This window comes from Onychomys torridus, chromosome 6 (genome assembly GCF_903995425.1).
Source record: "Onychomys torridus chromosome 6, mOncTor1.1, whole genome shotgun sequence".
Taxonomy (NCBI): Eukaryota; Metazoa; Chordata; class Mammalia; order Rodentia; family Cricetidae; genus Onychomys; species Onychomys torridus.
Window position 1 is genome coordinate 52,814,750 of NC_050448.1, and position 26,781 is coordinate 52,841,530.

The 26,781-nt window shown below is 37.6% G+C and overlaps 1 protein-coding gene across 1 annotated transcript in view; it reads right to left on the reverse strand.

The window, feature by feature from the left end:
• Positions 1-26,781, reverse strand: part of Wdr49 (WD repeat domain 49) — a 168,800-nt gene that overhangs the window by 36,745 nt on the left and 105,274 nt on the right. Inside the window, exons 10-15 of the mRNA XM_036190936.1 lie at positions 18,291-18,421; positions 16,716-16,814; positions 14,175-14,336; positions 11,704-11,891; positions 10,648-10,845; positions 5,300-5,475 (exon numbers count right to left, since the gene is read on the reverse strand). Of these exons, the coding sequence (XP_036046829.1) occupies positions 5,300-5,475; positions 10,648-10,845; positions 11,704-11,891; positions 14,175-14,336; positions 16,716-16,814; positions 18,291-18,421 (954 nt within the window). The remainder of the gene's footprint in view (positions 1-5,299; positions 5,476-10,647; positions 10,846-11,703; positions 11,892-14,174; positions 14,337-16,715; positions 16,815-18,290; positions 18,422-26,781) is intronic.

Here is a 26,781-nt window from a genome sequence, read left to right on the forward strand (position 1 = left end):
TCACTATATAACTCTTAATTATATGTCATTATGGGACAGGCATTGCTAAGAAGAAAGCATAATACCAGTGGGTGCTAAATTCAGTCACAGGGATGGTAGATAAGTAACTGGGGGAAAGACTATAAAGATACGTAAGAATTAAGTCTGAAAGAATAAACAAAAGACAAGAATTTAGACAACCTCAAATAGATAGAGAAGCTTTCTTTAATTCCAGAAAGGTGGCATCCCCAAATATAGGTACATTGTGATCAGGGCTTAGGACTCAGTAATACAAGAACCAGACAGAGTTCAAGAACATCCAGATTACATGCTTTAAACTGGGGATTTTACAGCTAAGGATAGAGGAGGAAAATAACCACAGAAATTGTAAAACATAACAAATGAGCCTTACACTATGAAGTTTAATGAGCAACACAATATCAATGTTTATCCATCAACTGTAACAACTGTTCAGTACAAACACAAGACTGAAGAGTATAGAGGGACTTTTTGTACTTTTAATTGAAATTTTATAAACCAAATATATATGTATATTGGTAAACTTCCAATTTTACAGGAGGAAGAATAGATAAAATTATCTTCTCAAATATGATAGTTTCAAATAGAAGGTGAAATTATGAGACCATAAGTTAAGAATAATACAGGAAATAGAGCTAAATAAATATTGAAACTTCCTTGCATTTAAGAGTAAGTAGGCAATAAGAATGAAGTTTTGCTGAGTAATGTGGGGAAATGATAAGTCTGATCAACAAAAGAAAGGTAGAAATTTAAAAAGAGTAATAACTAATTAAAATTAAGCTCTTGAAACTGCTTTTGCTCAAATTCCTGTGTATTTTAGCAAAAATAGGAGTACAGTCTGACAAATATTCTGAGATGATAGTGTTTGATGAATGACAGATAGATAAATGATAGATAGATGATAGTGAAATGGTTGATAGATGATATATAGGTGACAGATCAATAAATAGAACTCTGCATGATAGATAATAAAAATAGATGATGTAAGATATATGTGTGTGTGTGTGTGTGTGTGTGTGTGTGTGTGTGTGTAGAGAGAGAGAGAGAGAGAGAGAGAAAGAGAGAAAAAACTGATTATTATCAAAGAAAAGGGCTATTTCTCATAATTAGGTTGAGGACAGAATAGAAATAGAAGTGTAACAAGAATAAGAAAAAAGAAGGCCATGAATTGGAGAGGGAAAAAACAAAGAAAGGGAAAGGCAGAAATGATATAATTGTATTTGAATTTAAAATCTTAAAAAATATTTAGAAAAACTAAGATTAGATGACACAGACTAGGAATCAATGCCTGCCAAGAATTCTACTGGAAGAATTGGGACACCAACCCAGCCACACAACCTTTGACTGACAGTCTGTTCTGCCTATTGAATTACTGGGATAAGAGTGGTTTAGTGACTGTGGGAGTGACCAGCCAATGACTGGTCCAGTCCTAGACCCATGACACAAGGGTGAACCCACCCCTGACACTGCATGGAGTGTATGGAGTTCCAGGGCCCAGAGGTTGGGTGGACCAGAGACCTAAGATAGAACCAAACACAATTGGAGAAAAAATGTCAATGTAATGATGCCTCACAATATTCTGCTATATTCATAAATTGGTAACTACCCCAGTTGTCATTAGAGAGCCTTCATCCAGTAACTGATGGAAACGGATGCAGAGACTCACAGCCAACCACTAGCCTTCTCAGGGAATCCTCCTGAAGAGAGGGAAGAAGGATTGTATGATCCAGAGGTGTTAAGGATATCACAAACAAACATACAGAAACAGCTAACCTAGTATATCAAGGAGCTAAGAGTCTGAACCAACATCCAGGGAGACTGCATGGGACCAGCCTAGGCCATCTAATATATGTGACCAGTATGTGTTGCCTAATAATCCTTTTGTACACTGTGAAGATGTGTCTTTGCCAATGAGCCTTCCTATTGGTTTAATAAAAAGCTAAACATCTATTAGCTAGACAGGAAGCACAGACATCCAGATACAGACGACACTGGAAAGAAGAAAGATGGGGTCACTAGGAAACACAGAGTGAGCAAGACATGCTGGAAGATAAATAAAGCCACAAGCCATGTGGCAATATGTAGATTAATAGAAATGGGTTAGCTTAGGTTGTAAGAGCTAGTTAGAAAGAAGCCTAAGCTATTGGCCAAGCTTTCATAATTAATAAGAAGTCTTCATATCATTATTTGGAAGCTGGTCAGCAGGACATAAAAATATTCCAACAAGTGACATCTGAAGTCCGGGGTCATGAATATCAATATAAAACCTTTAAAAAAAGCTTAAAGAAAGGTTCCAAAGACACAAAAATGGAGGCAAGCATGGCCTCCTCATCTCATCTCAACACAATACAGACATGTCTCCCACCAGCTGCCTGCAGGATGGAGCTAGCCACCAGCTGCAATGTGCTAGCACCATGCACTAACTATTGCACCATACAGTTAAAGATTCATCTCATATGGTCAGAGAACAATGCAGATGCTCAATAAAGACAGATCCAGACAGAAGAAACCTCTAAACAGGTTACAGTGTGTTTAAATATATATATGGGCTTGAGAAGGAAAGGAAAAAATGGCTTAAAATAATAAAGTCCTTAAAAATAAGAGTAAAGTAATATAAAAGAAAGGAGCCATATAAAGATGGAGAAAATAAACAGAGATTCTGGATGCTGTATGTTACTGTGTTGTCTTTAAAATTTTTGAGTGCTGATGAATGAGCAGTAGCTGCTTAGACACATTAGACTGTAGAGGCTTCTGGATTAAACTAACTTACATATTTTAAAAATGTCTTGACTTCAAAATGGAAGTCAAAAGATGTGTTAATTTGGGAAAGAGGTTATGCTTTTGTTCCCACAGAAAACAAAAGGCCCTGGATTCATTCAAGGTTGAAGATGATCAGGTTTGGTTGAGAAAAAAAAACCTGAAAATACTGGACAGCCTCACACACTACTCTAGTCAAGACTTAGCTATTATTCTGATTTTCTCAAGGTTCTCCCAAAGATTCCAGCACCCCCCCAGACAACAAAGCAGTCTAGAGAAAACAACACCCACATTCCCAAAAGATGTGTTATTGATGTTTGTCTTTGTTTTGGGGGGAGGAGTTGGTTGCAAGTTGTTACTGGTCATGGTCAAGAAAATACTATTAAAAAGAAGGTTACATTTCAGGGATCTCTTTAAGAAAAGAAAAAGATGGGATATAGAAATGATATGGAAAAAGGGTAGATCAATGAATCTATTTTAATTCCCAAACAACTATTAATCTCAAAATAATTTACATTGGTATGGATTTTGATCTATTTAAAAACAAATTGAAAGTTATTTTTGTTACACTGTAGGTATGTTTCTACTCTTGTTTGGGGTATTGTGCTTCTGTAACTCATTTAAAAATGCAATGCATAAATAAGAAATACATATTAATAGTCATCTATAACAATCATACTTACAGTCATGTTAGGTATGTGGTCAATGTCATACAGAGATATATGTTAGATACATAGGTGGTCTTCAAACACTACAAAGACCTACAGAACATGGCATTTAAAGTGTTTTAATAACATAAGGTTTTTCATGACAGTGAGACACATCTATTCCTAGCAGCACCAATTTACTCCAAAAATGCATGATGCGCATCAAAGGACCTCCGTATGGAATTTACTTGTTTTGTGGCAAAAGATAGCCATTTGGGCAAGAAACTGCCTTTGCCTTGACTACTGACAATATGCTGTCCAAACTGGACAAGCAGGATACAAAAGAAAGTGACTGTCTAACTTTGGCAAGACATGGTAGAACAATCCTTCAAAAATTCCTGCTTCACAGAAAACTCTGACAGATATTATAGGCCTGTAAGCCAAAGATGAATGCTCTAACATTGCAGAGAAACTTTGAGTGACTGGCCAGGCAGCAATATGTCTCCGTAATTTGGAAGTGGCTTGTATTGCACTTCATTTCTACTCAGGTAATATTATATCCTTCTGGGGTCTTTGTTAGAGTTGAAGACTGGATAATTATGGTTACAATTTTCCTTAGTTATGACAGAAGGTAAACTAGATATAGAACTTTGGACATACCAAGATAGGATAAATTGTGGAGTATTTTCTCCAAAATTGCAAAATAAAAATGGATTGCACATCTTGCATGTAATTCTTACCTGATAATTGTCTTAATATATATAGTTTTACTGTGTTAGAGTTATTCACACTTTCCTTTTTATTTAGACAAAAGGGGGAATGTTGTTGAATAATCTTTCTGTATACTGTAAAGATATTTTCTTTGCCAAAACAACTTCTTATTGGTTTAATAAAAAGCTTAACAACCATTAGCTAAACAGGAGGTATAGGTGAGACAGCCATACACAGAGGACACTGGGAAGAAGAAAGGCAGAGTCTCCAGGAGAAGTAGAAGAAGCAAGAAATGCTGGAGGACAGGTAAAGCCATGAGACACGTGGCAATATCCAGGTTAATAGAAATGGGTTAATTCAAGTTGTAAGAGCTAGTTAGAAACAAGCCTAAGCTACTGGCAAAGCTTTCATAATTAAGAAGTCTCAGCATTGTTACTAGGGAGCTGGTTGGTGGGACGGAAGAATCTGCCTACAGTTTTGTAGCTTGGTCTACTTGTGGGACTCCTAATAGTGGCAGCATAGGCTATGCCTAATGCTTTGGCTGGCTTTTGGGAACCTATTCTTCATACTGGGTTGCCTTGTTGCAAGGGGAGGTGCACAGTCCTACAGCAAACTGATATGCCATTATTTGTTATTACTCATGGGAAGCCTGCCCCTTTCGGACAGAAAGAGAGGAGGCGTGGATGGTAAGGAATGGTAGATAGGGGAATGGATGGGAGGAGAGAGGGGATAAACTGCAGTTGGGATGTGAAATAAATAAGTGAATTTAATTAAAAAATAAATTGTGTCCAGTCCAGTACTGAGATAACTGAGGTAGAATGATATTTAAGAACAATGTGGGTTGCATGTAAAGACCTTGTCAGGGATCACCTGACTGAGATAGAGAGACAATGGGGATAGAAAGAGACAGACAGACAGAGACAGAGATGGAGAATGTAAATATGAAGGGGTGGTAAAAATTAATAATCAATGGAGGTAAGAAATAAAATACATATGTAGCCCTAAGAACATCTCCACACCACGCACAGATACCCAATAATCTCCAAACCTCAAGAAAAAGTTTGAGGTTGCCATTGGATAGCTACAGAGCACCACAGGAGGTTAGGTCCAACTGTAGCTATGTCTTATTAAGACTTCACATCTAGATAACAATTAAAAGTACTTACATGTGTGTTGAAATATCTTCATTTTCCTCAGTAAGTAGAGAATCTTCTGTTGAGAATGACTTCTTTTTAGAAAAAAAGGGACTTATTTTCATGCTTTCTTCTTGACTCTTACTTTCTATTAAATTACTATCTTGTTTAGGAAGAGAAAAATAATTTTCAATATCCCAATGGCTTGCCTGAAAATGAAAATCTATTTTATTTTCATAAAATTTGTTTTCATCTATCATTTATGAGCATTTACCCTGTACAAAATTAGTAAATAAACTCTCACTGATATTTGCAAACAAAAATGACCAAAACCAGCTGTGATCTTAGTCTCGTAACATACAGGTAATGTATATAATTTTTGCAAGGGTAAAACATGAGCTACATCATGAGAAAGAAACAAAACTTATAATGCAATTATAAGAACCACACAAGTGATTAGTGATTACCACTATATTTTTAGTGCCTGAAGCCAAAGAAGATGAAACTATCAAAAAATATTATGTCAAAATTTTTATAATTTTTTCTACTACTTTCTTTTCACCTAATTTTTTTAAAAGGCCCAGAGACAAATCTAGTTTTTAAATTTTGCCAGGAAAAAAATGGCTATGGCAGTTTTCATGGGCTTTGCCTATGATGATTTATATAGAAATGGATCTGTGAGTTCATATATTCCTCAGTCCTGTTGTGTTTGGGAAGCACTGATTCCTTGATGTCTTCTACTCCCACTGGCTCTTGTAATCATTGTGCTTCCTCTTTGTTTTTTTTTTAATTTCAAATTTTATTATTATTATTATTATTGTTATATTTGTGTTATAATTTTGCACATTAGCCATGGGTTCCCCTGTCCTCCCCACTCCCGCGCCTACCCTCACCTTCCCCCCATCCCCTCCCCTCCATTCCCATGTCCTGCAGGGCCAAGACTCCCTGGGGATTCATTTAAACCTGGTGGATTCAGTACAGGCAGGTCCAGTCCCTTCGTTCCAGGCTGAGCAAAGTGTCCCTGTGTAAGCCCAAGGTTCTAAAGAGCAGCTCATGCACTAGCCAGAACCTGGAAACAACCTAGATGCCCTTCAACTGAAGAATGGATAAAGAAAATATGGTACATATACACAATGAAGTACTACTCAGCAGAGAGAAACAATGACATCATGAGGTTTGCAGGCAAATGGATGGCTCTAGAAAAAATCATCCTGAGTGAGGTAACCCAGACTCAGAAGGACAAACATTTTTTTTTTTAATATGGATATTTGTGTTTCAATTTTACATATCAGCCATGGGTTTCCCTGTCCTCCCCACTCCCGCCTCCACCCCTGACTTCCCCCCAGCCCTTCCCCCCATTCCCATCTCCTCCAGGGCAAAGACTCCCCTGGGAATTCAGCTCAATCTGGTAGATTCAGTACAGGCATGTCCAGTCCCCTCCTTCCAGGCTGAGCAAAGTGTCCCCACATAAGCCCCAGGTTCCAAACAGCCAGCTCATGCACTAAGGACAGGTCCCGGTCCCACTGCCTGGGTGCCTCTCAAACAGTTAAAGCTGTTCAGTTGTCTCACTTATCCAGAGGGCCTGATCTAGTTGGCGCCTCCACAGCTTTTGGTTCATAATTCATGTGCTTCTATTCATTTGGCTATTTGTCCCTGTGATTTTTCAATCTTGGTCTCAACAATTCTCGCTCATATAATCCCTCCTCTTTCTCGCCAGTTGGACTCCTGGAGCTCTACCTGGGACCTGGCTGAGGATCTCTGCATCCACTTCCATCAGTTATTGGAGGAGAGTTCTAGCACGACAGGGTGTTTGGCCATCTGATCACCAGACTAGGTCAGTTCAGGCTTTCTCTCAACTATTGCCAGTAGTCTACAGTAGAGGTATCATTGTGGATTTCTGGGGGCCCAGACTCAAAAGGACAAACATGGTATGTACTCACTCATAGGAGGATACTAGATGTAAAACAAAGACTAGACTGCTACACAACTCCAGGGAGGCTACCTAGAAAACAGGACCCTAGGAAAGACACAGGGATCACCCAATGACAGAGAAATGGATGAGATCTACATGAACAACCTGGACATGAATGGGGGTAATGAAGGGCAAGGTTCAAGGGAAAGAGAGCTTAGGGGATCAGGAGATCCCAGCTGGATCAAGAACAGAAAGGGAGAACAAGGAATAACAGACCATGATAAGTGAAGACCACATGAGAACAGGAATTGGCAGAGTGCTGGAGAGGTCCCCAGAAATCCACAATGATACTGCTTCCTCTTTTGCAGAGTTCCCAGAGCCTAATAGGAGGAATTGATGGAGACCACTCATCTACAATTGAGTGGTCCAAGGTTTCTTACTCTACACAGCTGTGGATTTCTGTATTTTTTCCCACCAACTGCAGAACAAGTGTCTCTGATGATGGGTAAGCAAGATTGATTTATAAGTATAGCAAAATGTTGTTAGGAGACAGAAACTGTAAGCAAGCCATCACAACTCAATGTTTTCTTTATAAGAGTTGCTGTGATCATGGTGTCTCTCCATAATAATAAAAACCCTAATTAAGACAGTGTGTCATAGAACTATCAGGTGAGCTTTGTGTTCCAACAATGCCACTCCCTATGGACCTATGGAGGCCATTTCATTCAAACCACCACAGTCTACTACCTGGCCCTCATGGGTTTTTAGTCATATTATAATGCAAAAACACATTTAGTCAAACTTAAAAAGTTTCCATAGTCTTTAACAGTCTCAGCCCTGTTTAAAAGTCAAAATTCTCTTCTGAGACTCATGGCAGTCTCTCAAATATAATCCCCTAAAAATCAAAATAAAAAGCAGATCATATATATACAATATGTAATAGCACAGAATATATATTTACCAAGGGAGGAAAGGGAGCACAGTGAGGAAATACTAGACCAAAGCAAGACCAGCTAGCAAACTCCAAATTCTGTGTCTTCATGTCTGATGGCCAATGCCCTTCAGATCTCCAACTTCTTTGAGCATTGTTGACTGCAACAGACCTATTCCTCTTAGGTTGGTACCAAGCCCTGTTAGCAGATTTCCTCACCAGGTATCTCATGATTCTGGCATCTCCAATGCCTTGGGGTCTCCAATGCATTCCAAGCTTCACCTTCATAGATTCACACAAGGGCCTCTCTGAGCCTCTATGAAGGGACACTCCTGACATAAGCCTGGCCTGCACAGCTTTTCTTAGTTGCAGAGAGAGATTTCATAATGTGTTTCTTGTATCCTTACCTCTAAATCCAGAACCATGTGATTGAAGCTGCCAAGTTCTTCTGCTTGCCGGGGTTGGAACATGGCCTCCTCATTCAAATACATTGTCAACAGTTTTCTGGTTTTCATGGTTTCCTTCACTGCCTATGTTTGGCTGTACTGGAACTCTCTCTGTAGACCAGGTTGGCCTTGAACTCAGAGATCTGCTAGCCTCTGCCATCTAACTGCTGGAATTAAAGGTATGCACTACCATGTTGAACCCTTGGCTTTTCATTATTTCCTTTTCACTTTTCTTTAATTCCTTATCACAAGGTGGTGGCTCACTGGGTGGGGTTACCACTGAGGCCACCACTCCCTTTATTCCACTTAACACCAGGCTTTTCTTTAATCTGTTTATACTTCCCTGGTGACCTTTTTCTCTTCAAACTCTACATTTTGAATTTTTTCTTGCCCAGCTTGCTCCTTTTCATTACAGATCTGCATAAGACTTGCCACTAATAACGGCAGGACACAATCAACACTAGGCTATTTTTAAAATACGTCTCCAAACTCAATCAATTCATACTCAATTCAGACTCAGCCTGACTTTTCAGACAAGGGCAAAGGCATCCACATTCTTTGCCAAAATATCACAAGAAAGATTTCTAGGCCACATTCTGATATTCTTCTCCTCTGAAACCTCTTGAGCTGAGCCCCACAGTTCAAATCATCCTCAGCACCCCTGTCTTCCATGTTCCTACTAGTATAGCCTATTATGCCCCACTTAAAAGTGTCCAAATCCCTTTTTTAGCCCAAAGTCCCAAAGTGTTCCACATTCCTCCAAACAAAAACATTGTCCAGCCTGTGGCAGCAGCACCCCAGTACCTGGTAGCAACTTTTGTCTCAGTTAGGGTTTTATTGCTGTGAGGAGACACCATGATCATGGCATCTCCTACAAAGGAAAATATTTAGTTGGGGCTGGCTTATAGTTCAGAGGTTTAGTCCATTATTGTCATAAAAGAAAGCATGGCAGCATACAGGTAGACATAGTTCTGGAGTGGTAGCTAAGTGAAGATAAGGAGAGGACAGGCTGTAGGATCCACAGGAGATGTGAGCAGGGGAGGCTTCCATTGGTGATCTGTTAGAGCTCTAGGGATGAAACTCAGGGTTTTTCTAAAAAATCCTATAATAAATACGTTGAGCCATCAAGACCCACCAGCTTCCCATGACACATTGAAGAGAGCAAGCAAAAGCAGCTTGGCCTGAGTACTGCCATTTTGACTTAAGACTCCATTTTACTTGTAGGGTGAAATAAAGTTCAGGTTCCCAAGCCATAGGGGAGCTGAGAACTTTCCGATGGCTGACTAGCCTCCTCCCTAAACCATAGAAATAGTCATTATTTTTATATTTCATTCTTTAGAAATATTATGGCTCTTCCTAACAACAGAAAGAACTAATGAATCTGATTTGTTGGACTGAAATGCTTATACTGTATGTCAGTTAACAATGATGGAAAATTCCTAATCTGACTTCTGATTTGTAAAATTTGTGACTGTAACTTGGTGAAAAATGTTTGTGATTTTGTGCTTATAAACCCCACTTCTGAGCCAGACAGTGGTAGTGCATGCCTTTAATCCCAGCACTTGGAAGGCAGAGGCAGGTGAATCTCTGTGAGTCCCAGGCCAGCCTGGGCTATAGAGTCAGTTCCAGGACAGGCTCCAAAAGCTACACAGAGAAACTCTGTCTCAAAAAAAAAAACAAAATAAATAAATGAATAAATAAACAAAACCGCATTTCTGCTCCTGCTTGGGACTGTCAGGAGAAACAAGGCTTCTGAGTTCTTGTCCTGATCCGTGATTGATCAGTGACCCACTTATGTGGTGAATTATTAAAATCTTTGGAACCCATGTTATGTCTCTCTCCTTTCTCATGGCGCATAATGGGCAGGTGTAAAAACATGTGCCCCCACCCCCTGGCCTCATGCCTTTATGGAGCTGGTTGAGGTTACTGGTAGTCAGGGAAATTGTTAACAGAGTAACAGCTGCAGCATTGCCCATCAGGCCATTCACGACTAGTAAACTTCAGACTGCAGAGGAGACTTCCATGGGAATAAGGGCTTATCCACACTAACTGTCAAGTAAACCCTGGAATAACAAAGAAGGAATGTGCATACCTGACCAAAGATTAAGGAAGGAGCATTGCAAAGTCCTGTCACACAGACACTGCAGTCTGCAGAGGAGGAAATGATAATCAAATGGCCACCTGGCTCACACATCTGCAAGGAACTTATCCGGTCCTCATGAAGTTGAAGTGATCTGAGCAAAGGTGGAGACTGAGTGATTTTGTTCTCAGCGGAATTAGTACCATAGTCCTGAATGAAAAGAAACACCCAAATTTTTAAAAATCCAAATATTAAATGAATTGTAATTTAATGTCAATTTTTAAGAAGCCTAATGTGGAAATGGGAGGGTGCATTTAGAAATGATAACCTATGATCCACCTTCAAGAGAGAGCTCATGAGGATAAAGGTTAGAAACAAAGATATTAATGTTGACAAAAGTCTTGATACTGAAATGATCAACTTGAAGAAAGAGAACAGGAGAGAGATGGGGGGTCAAAGACTAAAAAAATTAATAAAATGTAAGATAGAAGGGAGCTTGGCCACATGGAGACACCCAATATTACACCATCTTATGATTTTTTTTTTAATGGAGCAGGTAATTAGTTATTATGTCAACTACTTTAGGATGTTGATAACAGTAGATGAAGTAGATGAAGGAGCAGCACACTGCATGGCATTTAGAATTTGTTTCATATAAAGTGTATCCAGCTGTTTATGTCCAAACAGTGCTACAGTGAAGTACTGATGAGACTATACTTCTACACTGGACAACTGATTTGGCTGCATATTAAGATTCAGCACTGAGAAAAATCTGTTTTGTTTTGCTTTTTTTTTTTTGCGTATGTGTATATACATGTGTGTGAATTATTTTAAAACTGTCTCTGCTCAAACTATGCAAATGGTTTCCTTTTTGGTTTGTTTGTTTTTCTGAGATAGGGTTTCTCCACGTAGTCCTGGCTGTCCTGGAACTCCATCTGTAGACCAGGCTGGCTTCACACTCACAGAGATCTGCCTGGCTCTGCCTCCTGAGTGCTGGGATTAAAGACATGCACCATAGATATTGTGCTGAAAAGTAATGATGATGCTGTGAGAATATTTTCCATTTACCTCTATATTCCAGATTTTCAACCATCCATCAGGATCTCCAGTGGCAAGGTATTGATTTTGTTTATCAGTAGACATAATAATGGATCCAACTCCAGCATGAGCCAAAAATTCAGCCAGAAGTTCTTTCTTAAATGTGTCCCAGAACCTAACATAACCAGATGCTCCACATGACACCAAATTAGCACCTCCTATTACATAGGGGAAACCTAATTAGAAAAATGAACCAGAAATCCCAAAGCATGTAGCATGAATCTTAAAGGTATTTATTAATAAAATCAAACCCAGGATCTGTGTATTGAGGTGAATGCTGGAAGATCAGAGAAATAGAACAAGCCACAGCTTCCTCACCATACCAGTTCCTCAATTGTTTCCTCAGACTGCAAGCTTCTGAGTCCTCATCCAAATGGACCTCAGCTGAACTGTGTTGCTCAAAGCCTGAAGCTTAACCAGCCAAAATGCTTCTAGTTTCTAGTACTCATGCCTTATATATCTTTCTACTTTCTACCATCACTCCCTGGGATGAAAGGCGTGTCTCACTATGCCTGGCTGTTTCCAATGTGGCCTTGAATTCACAGAGATCCACCTGGCTCTGCCTCTCAAGTGCTGGGATTAAAGGCATGTGCTACCATTGCCTAACCTCTATGTTTAATATTCTGGCTGTCCTGTTCTCTGACCCCAGATAAGTTTATTAGCGTCCACAATATTCCGGGGAACACAATACCACCACAAAAGCAGCTTCTCCTACTGGATCACCCTGTTGGGAGCATATGAGAGTGGAGAGGTCAGTAGCACTGAGATCAATCCTGGACACCATTCTGACCTTCCAAATTATAAAATGGCAATTATTCTATGAGACTCTTGCTGTAATATTAAGAATTAGTGTGGAGTATTAATGACACAGGTTATATAAAATATTCCACTGCTTGATTTTCTTTTACTCATTCATTACATTGATATTATTTGCATTAGGCTTTGGTAAAATTAATTTATTTCTTTGATAAATTTACAAAATACTAATTTAAATATTATGGTACTATCTTGAAAATATAAAACTTATTCTCCATAATCAGCCATTGGACATGTATACAAGAGGCAATAACCCTTATACACAGATCTAGATGCATGTACGCACTCATGTCAATAAAGATATTGATTCTCTACTGAGCAGCAAATCACGGATTCTATATATGAGCTCATTTTAAAATTTTTCATCAGGAATTTTATTGTAGGCCCTTGTGGAACCCTTTTGTTGTTGTTAATAGATCTGGACCTAACCATTTATACTTTCCATTTATGCAAAGTGCTTTGTGAAAGTATTCCTCTGTGGCAAATTTATTATTCGATAAATCTGTAGATGGCTTTCTGTTTTTACGTAAATGTGCTGGCCATTAACAATAGAGTTAAGGTGGAAGTTATGGCATGTCTGTTTCAGTAGGAACAATTTAGAAACCTAACATTTAGAAGAATTAGTTATCATGAATGGAGTAAATTTAGGATAATATTTCATATTCATAATGTGAGGATAACTATGTTTTGAACAATAGAGAGTTGTGTAATCAGTTTCAAATTCATCTTAAATGTTCCATTAAGTTTTTGAAACAAGTAGAGGTATAACTTTATTGATGGTGAATTTTATATAGATACCACACATTTGCATATTCAATGTGGAAAAGTGATTATACAGACTATGGCTCAGATAGGCTCATTTCTTTTTCCAAACATGTAATGCTCATGTCTATCCAGATCCCTAATGTTACACAGACACGAAAATAATTCTCAAAATATAATTTAGCTGTATCCACTTCATGCTACAAAAGCAGGCACATGGTTATTTTGTCTATACACTAGCAGCACACCACAAATGGTCACAGGGTACCACCAATACTAGTATCTCTCTTCACAAAAATATTAAATGGGACTCTGACCTATTACAGTGAATAAAAATCAAGTAGCAAAGAAGTGCCGAACATCCCCAAACAATATTCAAGACATGAACGAGGTAACCCTGGTGTTGCGATAGGCAGTCCATTCAAACCTCCCAGTTGAGTCCAATCTCTACCCTCCTCAGTATAGTACCTCCTCAACACAGTAACAGATATGATTAGCTTTGATACATGTGGACCTATACACTGACTCACATATTTGTAACATGTATCTAACTATGCTCTCCGCCCTTCTAAAACACCTTCATGTCATGACTGAAACACTGGCATCAGTTGTTTGCGATATAAAATCATTTTGGAATTTTTCTTGCTCTCATCTCAAACTAGACAAATTATTAGGCAGACCCATCCACCACCCTCCCCAGAATAAGCTTCCTGTCCAAGTGCTCCTGGCCTTTCATGAACCAGGGCAGGCTTGATAGCTACACCAAGTCAAATACTGTAAGACCTACATAGTAAAATGTATTGAACTTCCTTTATTGCTTCCTTTCTTAAATAGAAAAAGGCAAATACAAACATATATTTTACCTGTTGCTGCATTGTTTTTTCTTGCTTCAAGGAAGCAAAGCTTCATAACAGCATGATTACCTTCTGTGTCACTCTCAAAATTTTGGGCAGCAAGGGTGGCCTGCTGTGCCAAGCAGTGAGCTGAGCAGCTCCTCTTGGCATTAAGCTTTTGGGATTCTGGGTCTGTGATGAAGGAAAGAACAGGACTCTTGGTGAAGAGAAACATCTTCTGTTCAAACCAGCATGCTTGAGCAACAATAGACCATCTCCATCCTGGCCTTGGGTGAGATGATGTCATCAAGTCTCACAACACACATTGAGTCAGCTCCCATCAAGCCGCCTACTACTCTCTTCTGCAACCTGATCTGAAAAGATTGTTTGATTTCATTTTTGCTTTGCATATGCCAGGCACTCTTCCTGTGTTTTCCCTGGTGATGAATTAATTAGAACTGTATATCTTAGTCATTGTTAACATTCCAGAGGTCTCAATATAAATGTGTCACGAACAGCATGAAATTCTAGTTAATGCTAATCTTACAAGTATTTAATGAACATGAAATCAAATGAATAAATATATGAACACTTAAATAATCTTTAATGGTTCCATTTGTTAGTGGATTACTCTGGAAAGGACATTCCTAATGGTAGTTTAATTATATAATTCTATCATCTTCAGGCCACATTATGAAAACTGAAAATGTTTATATTAGAATTAATTGATAGTTTGCAGATAGTTTTGTAAAAAAAAAAAATCCCTATGGGAGATACCTTCAAATTTTCAAAGTGAAAAATATGGTAATGTTCTTGGTGGGGCAATAAGTCAGTTGGTAAAGTGCTTGACACACAGGCAGGAATGCCTGAGTTCCATCTGCAAAACCCACTTTAAAGTGAAGGGTATTGTAACATGCACTTGGATCCCAGTGCTGATGGGGAGATGAGGACAGGTAAATCCCTGGGTTGAATAGCCACAGTAGCTCAGTCTGTTTCAAAAGTTCTAGACCAGTGAGAACCCTTGTCTGAAAAAAACAGAACAACATAGCAACTGAAGTGGAGGGCACCTGAGGAATGGTGGGTGATTTCCTCCAGCCTCCACTTGCTTGTGCATACACGTGTAGTTAAATAAATACAGATACACATACACAGACACACCCAAGAAGGAGAAGGCACGTAACAATGCTCTCTTTGTTGTCTTTCACAAGTTGGGTATTGTGATTTGAATGAGAAGGTCACGCATAGGCTCAAATGTTTAAATACTGGTTCCCAGTTGGTAGTGCTGTCTGGGAATAGCTTGGCTTTGCTGGAGGAACTACGTCACTGGAGGCAGGCTTTGACTTTGAAGAGCTACACGCATTTCCAGTTCACTTTCTGTGTCATGTTTGCAGTGAAAGTGCCTCCACTTTGTCGTCATTTACTTAAATCCTCTAGAGTCATAAATGTAAATAATCTCTCACTTCTATAAATGGTCTTTAACCTGTTGTTTTAGTGCAGCAATAGGAAAATAACCACTACAAATACTGATACTTTCTCTGTCTTATTTCTCTACATGTTTAATAGTAGCCACAGTTATGATGCTCTAAATATAGATAGTAGTCTCTTGAAGGCAAAGGGAGAGAAGGAGGCAGAATTACACCATCTCCTTGGAATGTTGAGATTAATCTTAATGATTAGTTCTTTGTACATAAGGCAGGTCAAAGCTTTGTGTCAGCAGCCAAATAATCCCTCAAAATCTTAAATTGTTAAATTGGTTTTCTTTCTCCCAATAAATCACTCTTCAGCTTTTCATACACACACACACACACACACACACACACACACACACACACACACATACACGCACACACGCACACACGCACACACGCACACTCACAAATACTGCATCTAGTAGCCAGTACTTCAAACTGTATTCTCTATGAACTTACCTGATTGAGACAACAGGAACAAACTCTACATAGGAAATGAAATAACTATTATGGAAAGAAACCAATCTAAAGAAAAACCTTTAGTTTCTGAAGAAACTAAGATAAAACATGAAAGGTGAAAGGCAATTGTGGAAACACTTTACTTAAGTAAAAAATATTCACATGCTCTGCTAACTGCTATAAAATATAATATACTCCTGTCTAATGCTCCTCTCGGGTTTCTAAAGTAAGGAATAATTCATGATATCCAGGTGGCATAATATTTAATACAAGCTCCAGACTGAGGCTGAACAGCCAGTCAAGTAAGCATAGTTCCCATTTTCCTACCAAAGGATACCCAAGATCACTCAAAGGCAATTCTGCAAGTTTTATTGGCTAAAAGGAAACTAAATAAAAATGAGAGTCCTGCTCCTTGCTGTCAATAATACAGAAATGCTGACTGAGTATAAATAAAAACCTGGAGTGCTGGATAATTTGTAAAGCCAAGTCAGTCTTAGGGTTCTTCTTACACTATCACTAATCCTTGGCGCTTACAGCCGGTCATCCCTAAATCAGGTGTACACAGGATCAGGTACATGCATAAACAGCCAGGTCTACTGTACTACAACTCAACACAAGATTTCAGTTTCAGATTTGCACTCACCTAATTTAGGCGTTAACTGCCTCTGGTAATCAGGGTGAAGGACATGATGAGCGTTTTCTGTGCTGCTATTCCACAGAACAATTTCTCCATCATAGCTCCCTGTAGGAGCCAGGGCAAAGAGCATGAATTTCCAGATGATTGTATAGAAACATGCAAGCAGAGACCAAAGGAAGCCATTATCAATGTGCATTATATAAAATCTTGCAAATAGTAGGTATTCTCTATTTTTGGAGACATGAATAATAATGATACCTCATATGTTATTAACTGTAGAATATCAATATTTATAAAGTAACCCAAGTAGTTGGTAGATATGATCCAATTAGCTAGACTATTTTACTCTAATAAATCATTCTGAATAAAGGATCTGAAGTTAAACAGAGTCTGAGTCCAGGTTCTGCCAATTATCACCTATGTAGCATTACACATGGTATTAACTCATCTTAATGCCAAAATGTTTTCATCTATAAAACTGGGTTAAACATTGTACTTATGTACTTATGGGGTTATTTTAAAAATGAAACGTATTTAGAGTGGTGTTAAGCACTAGGCAGATATTGACAAAGTGTAAATTCTTAGAGTTCTGTTCCTACGTGATTTGTGCAAAGAGAGAGTTATTTGCATTTCTTTCTTCTGAGTTCTTTGTGAAATGTTTTCTCCAGTTCTACAATTCTCCCTACAGGAAGTCATTTGTCGCTGTTTTGTTTTGTTGACCAAGCCTTTGCTGTAGCCAAGTCACATATCAGTGTTAAATGGCACACTCAGTGGCCATTGAGGACAGTCTATTACCCAGCAGAGGGACAACGGCAAGTGGGAAACACAGAGCACAGCTGAGTTAAGGTGAGGCATATATAGTGACTTCCTAAGATTTGGGAATTTGTACTATTCTAGACAGAGCTCTCTACTTAGCTCAGAAACTACTAGGTACGGGTATGGATTCTAGCTCCCCATGGCAAATCTGCTACCACAGTAATTCCAAAATGCATTATGAGTAAAATGCTTAGATGAACATTTTCCCTGTATAACTGAGGGCATTAGAATGAATTAAGAGTTAGATTATGCCAAAGAGTGAATTTGTTCCATGAGATACCTATCATGTTGTCTAAGACAGATTTGAAAGTTAGTTAAGGTATTCTAATTTAAAAGGTTTTAAGTGCCACCAAGGCATGATTCTTATCTTACTGCTCTTGAAAAATGAACAATACAATCAAAGTTAGTGTTTGCTAATGTGTTTATTGTATGTCACGCACTATGTTAAAACATTATACTGGCTGTCTGTACTTTAAGACAAAAATATACCTAAAAGTATTCTTTGCCAGACATAACTATGAATTGAAGTTTAAGTAAGTCACAATATCATCCATAGTTGATTAACATAGTCAGTGTGTGAAACCAAACACACAGCCATGGAAGCTGGTGGTCCTAACTACCATAGGAATGAAGAATTAAAGGAGCTATAAGACTGCTTCATTGGGAAATCCATACACTTTTCAGTTGAGAAAAGTCTTTTCTAAAACATTTACCCAAAGCCAACAAACTATCTCTAATCCATTGTCCAGGGAAGACTCAATTTACCTGTAGCAAGAGTTTGTGGGGGTAAAAATGCAGCACACAAGATGTCATCTTGATGATGGATTCCCCCTTTCCACTCTTCAGACTGGACGGAAAACTGATTGAAGTTCTGAGGTCGAAACACAGTAATTGCTCTGTAAAATGAAATAGAATTTAGCTGTGAATTGAAAATTGGTACTGATATTGAGTAGCCATTATCCACTTGGATGGTGCAATTTGAAAAGTCTGAAAGACTCTACCACCCAAAATGTTATCACCACCTGTCATCCATAATAAAGCAAGCTGCCCACTGAAGTTTCTTTAAAATTCTTACATGAAATCTCTGGTAAATTATAAATGCTTAATGTCAGAAGGTTAATTATGCTCCCATAACTATTAAAACCAAGGATATATCCATTTATCAGGTTAATTATGTTTCCAAGACTCTGAAACAAGATTTCCTCACATGAAACTACTAAGAGTTTTATGCCGATAATAATAATAATAAAAAAAAAAAAAAAACTAGAGTTGGTCTATGAATGAATATTGTCTGGTAGTTTAAATTAAATCAATGTGGTTTCTTTAATCAAAGCTGCTTCTTGGGTGTTTACATGTAATCATTCCCTATGATATTTTCCAGAATTACAGTAGCCATGGAGTCTATTCTCTTGGAATTCACTGTATCTTGAAAAGTTGCCATCCACAAGAAGCATGAGATATGGAAAACATAGAAATAACAGTTTTATAGAGGTCAACCTTGAGGTACTGCAGGCAAATCTGAGTGTGGAATATGGTGAAGATAGACAGTCTGGTGACCAGAAGGGAATGAGAAAATGTAGACGGGAATTTATGGGAAAATCAGCACTACCCTGTTCCCACCCAGTGTCTTGAGCTCTGGCTGACATCCAGTATTAAGCCCCCTGTTCTTTCATGGCTACCCTCTCTTCAAATGTCCATTCATTACCATAGCTTGAATTTTCACTGTCATTCTCCCTCCCTCCGGGACATCGTGCTTCCTCTTCCACTTAATTGTCAAACCAATGCTCACCTTCACTTGTGAACCAGAAGCTTCTTCTCCTCCTTGAAATTCTTGCTCCTGGTTTTCAAAGCGTGTTACATTGGTAAATTGCCATGTACTGTTTGCATGTGCTGTGAGTCTGGCTGTGGAGGCAGGCTCTACCCTCCCCCAGACCCACGTATGTTTGTCTCAGATGGGCTGCTCACCCACGTGTTCTGTGAGGTGACGGAGTGGGGGACAGCAAACTAGGCCAAGAGTGAAAACAGGTAGACAGTAAACCATTTCCAACAGATGTCAGTCTTTTTTTAATCATGATATCAAAGTGCCTACCGTTGGAAAAGAATCTGGAAGTTCAGCCATGAGAAACTTATCCATGGAGAAAATATTCAATTAGGAACTCAAACTGACTGCCTCAAACTTCCCAGTCCAATTCTCCTGCATGTTTTGAGCACCAGATTTGACAACATTTTGCTAACTACTTGTCTATCAATCATCTATATTATTACTTGCTATTTATTCTAAACAAAAAGAGTGACTATCATGGATCACTCTCCAGAAACAAAACACAGTTCTTGCTTTTTTGCTTGCCCTCTTTATTATTCATTCCTGAGTCTCCGTTTTCTTGACCCTTCTTTCTCGCACCCCTTTGATCTTAATGTTCTTTATTATCACTGTTTCCCTTCTCTCTCTATTCATTTAGAGATCCCTAGTATTACCATGGATTCTAATGTCGCTCCCATACAACTGGCCTTCTATTGATCTTCATCCACAGTGTTTACCAGGATTGGATGGTTTCAGTTTGCCAGTCAGAGGTTCTATGCATATTATCCTTCCATTGCTAACATATCTTAACACACACACAAAAAAAATCAAAAGTTGCCGGTATCTTTCCATACACTGCCCTGAATTCTAGAATTTGGTTTACAAGCCAACCTTATAGCCTCACATGTGCCATTTTTCCTCAGGTCACAAATACTTACATTTTACATCATGCAAGTGTGACATATTCATTCTTTTCATTTCCACTTTAAATGGCCACTTAGAGCTTCCTAGTACAGAGGTCTCCACTCCATTGGTCAACAACTGTAAGAGGTTCCTAACCCAGTCTCACTGCTGCTAAATAGACTCTCCCCAGATGAAATCTTCATCCTGATACTAGATTCACCTTTACATTATTGAGTTTTTAATATCACTTCATTCTTCAAGCAAATATTGCTTCTCTACAGAATGTCTTAAACATTTAGATCAGCAGCTCCAAATAACTAAAACATTAAAATGAAATGTAGTAAGTGACAAAGCAGTATTGATTAACTGCCATGGGAGTCCAGAGCACAGATCATGGAGGTCCAGTTGAGGATTGATATTTACCAGATAGACCATAAAAATATACGGAACATCGGAAAAAGAAGCATGCAATGGAAAGGAGAGAAGTCAATGAGAGATGAGGCTGAAGCCTTGCTTAAAAACACTTCCTGGACGATGGTGCTGGTGCATGCCTTTAATCCCAGCACTTGGAAGGCAGAAGCAGGCAGATCTCTGTGAGTTTGAGGCCAGCTTGTTCTACAGAGCAAGTTCCAGGACAGGCTCCAAAGCTACACAAAGAAACCCTGTCTCAAAAAAACTAAAACAAACAAAGAAACACTTCCTGGGTTTCCATTTCCCGCATTACAAAATTCAAATGTGAAAGCATGTTTTTCTGGATCTAATAATATATAGACTTAATCTCCTTCTTAAGAATTGTTTCTCCCTATTCTTCTGTCATTGCCTCTTAGTTATGCATGTGTGTATGTGTGTGTGTGTGTGTGTGTGTGTGTGTGTGTGTGTGTGTGTGCATTTTCAATAACCTTCGGATCAAGGTCATAAAAAGCTAAGAAGTAATACTCTTTGCACAACACTGAAGAAATAATATTTTATTAAAATGGAGATTATATAATACAATAAAGTACTATGCTCATCTGAATTGTACAAATAGATTACAAGGTTTCAAATCTACTGTCTTTCAGGGAGGTTTAAAAATGACAGTCATATCCAGGGCTAAGTTACTGAAGAACATCATCTTGCCCAAACTGAATTCTTATTGTTCTCTATTTCCAGATTGTGGTTGATATATTGTGCACCCCAATAAACTTAACTGGTGGTCAGAGAACAGAACAGCCAATACGTTAAACATAGAGGTTAGACAGTGGTAGAACATGCTTTTAATCCTAGCATTCAAGGCCACACTGGAAACAACCAGGCATGGTGACACATACCTTCAATCCCAGCACTTAAGATCTCCTGTGTTTACTTGGGAAAGACAAGCACCTTTAATCCCAGGAAGTGATGGCAGGAAGCAGAAAGGTAAACAGGCTTGAGGACCAGAAACTAGAAGCTTTTTAAGCTTTTAGGCTTTTAGCAGCAGTTCAGCTGAGATCCATTCAAGTGAGGAGAGGACTCAGAGGCTTCAGGTCCGAGGATTTGTGGAAACAGGATCGGATGAGAAGCTGGCAAGGTGAGGTTAGCTGTGGCTTGTTCTTCTCTGATTTTTCAGCGTTCACCCCGATATCTGGCTCCTATGTTTTTTATTTAATAAGACCTTTTAAGATTCGTGCTACACCAGATGTTTCGTTTTCCTTTGAGGTATCTTCTGTCCTTCTAGGGGAGCCTCATTTTTCTGTATCCTATGCACTATCTTCTCAGGCCACTTATGTTCTGTGAAGGTCCTATAGGAACTCACATGTGAAGAAATGATTCCTTTCTGACCTCTTGAATTATTCACTTTCACTAGTTAGATTAATATTGTATCTTAAAGATCCTCAGTTAGATTATAAGTACAAAGAAATAAGGGATCCTCATTTCTTGAACTGAATGAAGGAAACCATCTGCTTAAAGAGAGCTTTCTGTGACCATTCCACCCCAGGATTCTCCCTGGAGTCCATCATCCCTTCCTGTTCTTCATTTTCCTTGGTAACATTCATCATTGTGTTCTATACTTTTTGTTTATCTCCTTTTTGATTTTCTGTCTCTTCTTCAGTAAAAAGAAAGAAAAACTTATGAAACAAAAAGTTTTCCACCTGTATTATCAATGCAAGAATAATATTTCATGCATAACAGGAAATGTACAAGTATCTATCAAACACAGCTTAAGAATTATTCCTCTATTTTAAAAATAGAAATTTTAATACAAATATCATTAATTGAGGCTATAAATAAAAAAATTCAAAGTTCTGAAATTCAGTTTACTATCACAATGTCATGTGTCTATATTTCTAAGTTTCTCTGTCTACTAGTCGGCTAATAGGAGGGTGAGTATAGATTGGGAGTAAGAAACATAGGTCAATCCTATATCTATTACGTAAGCCAAGTGTCAATGTCAAGTGTCTTTTTGTCAAGATTCTCATATTAAATTGATATAGATATATTCAGGGCACACCACTCAAGGCATGAAATGCTTTTCATAATATTCTACAAAAGGTAGCCCTTTTGACATTTGACCTAGTGTGTCAAAACACTGAAAAACTGATTACTTGGCACCTTTCCCTTAAAACCAAACCTGAAAACTTTGATTTGAAATGACAGTGATCCTTAAAATATCCCAAGAATCCGCATTCTACCTCTCGTCTTTTCTACCTCAAACACATCTCTTTTTTGTTTTTTTTTTTTAGTTTGGACTTTTCTAAGAACAAAATTGAAGTGCAGAATGAGCTAGTTTTCAGCAGTTTTAAGGGTCAGATAGACTTGTAATTTGGCACTGAAGGTGTTTACCAGCTCTGTTCCATTCCTCATAGGTATGATCCTGAGAGTATTGCCCCATGTCATTGTGCCACATTGCAAAGAAGCTGGTTGTGAAAATAACCTAGCAATGATCTGTTCCATGAGGTTGATTGCTCATGTTGTTGGTCCAGTTGTTTTGAGTCTCATTAATACTTCTCCATGGCTTTTAAGATTAATAATGAGTATCTCAGAAACAAAACACCCATTTCTAATCAATTTGTCTTTATTTGTTATCCTGTTTTCTTCTTTAAAATCTGAGAGGTCAAACTTTGTACATTGAAATAATCACAAATTAAGGTTTAGGAAGTATCTGTGACTTTCGAATATACTTATTCTCTCCTTAGTTCCAAAATGACAAATTTAAAATTTAAAATAAATCACAAATTTAGACCCATCCACTTTGATTTTTATTCCATTAGTAGAAATTAATTGAGTCACATCGGGCTACTTCCTTAGAAAGGCAATTATTAAGAACTTAATATGTCATCTTAGGTAAATTTTATTTCTGAGTAACTTCAGATCTGTAAGATCATTTCATTTAGAAAACATTTTTTAAAATCATAAAAACCTGAATTTGACCTGATTTAATTTCTAACATCATACAGAAAAGGTGCATATGGAATTGGAAGGTTAGGATTTGGGAGAAAATGGGGAGGATCAAATTACATAAACAATTATTTTATTTATTTATTTATTTATTTATTTATTTATTTATTTATTTATTTTGGTTTTTCGAGACAGGGTTTCTCTGTGTAGATTTGGTGCCTGTCCTGGATCTCGCTCTGGCCTCAAACTCACAGAGATCTACCTGGCTCTGCCTCCCGAGTGCGGGGATTAAAGGTGTGTGCCACCACCGCCCGGCAAAGCACATATTTTATAGAGTTCTATAAAGAGTGGGATACCAATAATATTTTTAGAATTATTTTAAAAGCATGAAAGATTTGTTTTTTATATTTGTATATGTGTAAATTTTAAGGGGAAAATTCTTCATAAACTAAATTTCAGATGTGTGGATAATGTGATAGTTATACTAATTCATTGTTACCATTTCACTATGTGCACAGATATTAAAAATTTGCTTGTATACTGCAATCATTAGTACAAACTGTTTTGATTTGTTGACTATACCTAGAGATAGCTGGCAGAAAACACACAGATTTCTCCTCTACACAAATAAAAGAGAGGAAACTGCCTATTGTTAATGGGCTGTAAGCAGAGAAGAACAAAAGTTTAGCACAATTTGAAATCTTAAACCATTGAGAGTATTCAGTTGATTTTACTATGGCTATATATATCACATGACTAGACCAAACAAATGAAAACACAGCTAACTGGCCACCCATTCATTTAATTTTCCCATTTAAACATGACCAATGATACACAAAGATAATTTTGAATTGACTTTCTATCAATTCATTTTTTCCAGGTATATTTTACTTATAATTTATTTCTATCAATTTTAATTTGAGCTTTTTCATTATGATAGATGGGTATGAATTACTGAGTTCCTGAAGAACATGAGCTCTCTAATTCTCTTTGCTTGGGACTGTGTTGACAACAGTATTTTCCACTCCTTGCACTGTATATCATAAATTTCAAAATCATATGTGATGTACTGACAGAAGAAATCAGGATGTTTTTTTCACAATCAACACGCTCTATTTCCTAACTTAGTGACTTCCATCTGGGAGTAGCTTTTAAAATATTACGGGAAGGAAAAGGGAAAAATATATCTAACTAAATCTTCAGAATGCTGTTAACTTGATAACAAGCATTGCGTATTTCTTCATATGTGTAAAACTGTTTCATTGTCTTTGTTTTTAAATAAACAACCTTCTTAATCATTTGTTACAATGCATGTGCATGTAAGTATGTGCGTGGGTGGGTGGGAGAGTGCCTCACTATCTTCCATTTGCCAACAGTCCATTCAAGAGTGAAGGAAAGACTATAGACCATGAGATAGGTTCAGCTGCCTCCCAAGTTTGTAACCTTGCCTTGTCTGCTAACCTCTTCAAGCCTCAATTCCCCCCACCACCACCCCATACAGAAGAAAGATAAAATTTTGTCTCCTGGTTCTAAAGACAGAGTAAATTTTAATGTCTATATTTATTGCTGCTTACAAACAATTACTTAGTTAATTCAGCTTTCTACTGGCCAGTTTCCTTGTCTCCCATTAACTTATTCAATAAATATTTTTGTATATATGTGTGAATATAATTAGGAAAACCATTTAAACATATTAGGAATATCATATATATTAGAATTATCATTTATATGTATTAGAAATATTAAATATCTATCATAAGTATATTTTTAGCTTAGCCATATATTAACATATATAGCTAAATATATACAATTTATGAATACTATACACATAACTTACTAATAAATGTTCCTAGGTTCAACAAATGTGCATAAAGACAAGAGGGGAACATATTTCCTCTATGCTAGTTGTAATAAAGGAATGCCCAAGTAGATACGATGTCTGATTGAAATAGAAACAAATATTAACTACATCTTTAAAACGGGACAGGGATTTCTACACATAGTAGAAAAATAAAGACAGGATGTATAGAGGATCTTTTAAAGATTGGGAAACAGGGATAAAAGGACAAATTAAAGTGCTATAGCATTTACCTAAGCAGACATGATGCTCTAAAGAATACAGATGTAATATTCACAGATACAGGTTTCTAAATACTCAAGATATAAAATGGATAAACCTTAGGACAATCAGGTTGTATGTTGGAGACAAAAAATCAATAAAAATGGTGGAGGTCTAAGCCTGTGGCCAGAAAGTGAAGCCCAAAATCCAGGAGGAAATTGGTGTCAGAGAAGAGACTAAACAATGTGTTCAATTTAGAACATGCTGAATCTTGGATTTCAGTGAGAAATATCTAGTAGAAAAGTAGATGAGTGAGTGTAGAGGTAATAGCTTAAATCAGAGGTTTGAGGTTTCTAGAAGATACTGCCTGCCTACTAAGATGAAGGTAAGGATTAAATTAGATAATGTATGTAAAGTACCCACTGCTTCCCAGCACCAGAAACAAAATAAACCAGTTAGTATATTTAGATGCCTCATTCAATGAAAGCAATTTCTACTCAATCCTGAGCATAATTATCAGACCAATCTCTATACTGAGATAGAGCCTGATGTTAAAGCTTCAGTTTAACCTAAGAAGCTCTCTATCTGGATTTTACAGAAAGCCTGATAAGATGATTGTCAATCTTTACTTTTTCTTTGTTAATCACTGAACCATACCGATCTGGTTTCAAGGCCATATTTCCTCAGCTACAACCAAGCAATTGCATTTGGCTTTATAAGCTAAAAGCTGCATGGTAGAAATGACCCTGTCTGGTTCAAGAAAAATCCATCCTAAAGTATTGTCTCTAAGGAAACATATTTTTGAAATCCACATCCATAAATGTTGTATAACATAGCTGATAATGCATTAATGCAATCTCCAGATAATGCAATCTCAAGACTGACAAGTTTGAGAAAGATGGAAAAAATGAAGACAAAGATGGAAGAGTACTAATTTTCTTTCATTTTAGTCTTCCTAAATCTTGCCTTAGTTTGCAGGAAGTAACTATCAGTCCACCAATGTATATCACATGCAAAATGTTTCTTTAGGCCACTTTTCAGTAACTTGATATATCAAACATTTTAAAGTTTGTCTTATTCACAATCAAAAATATTATCTTTGATGCTAATTTTTAACTATGACTATCTAAAAAATATAA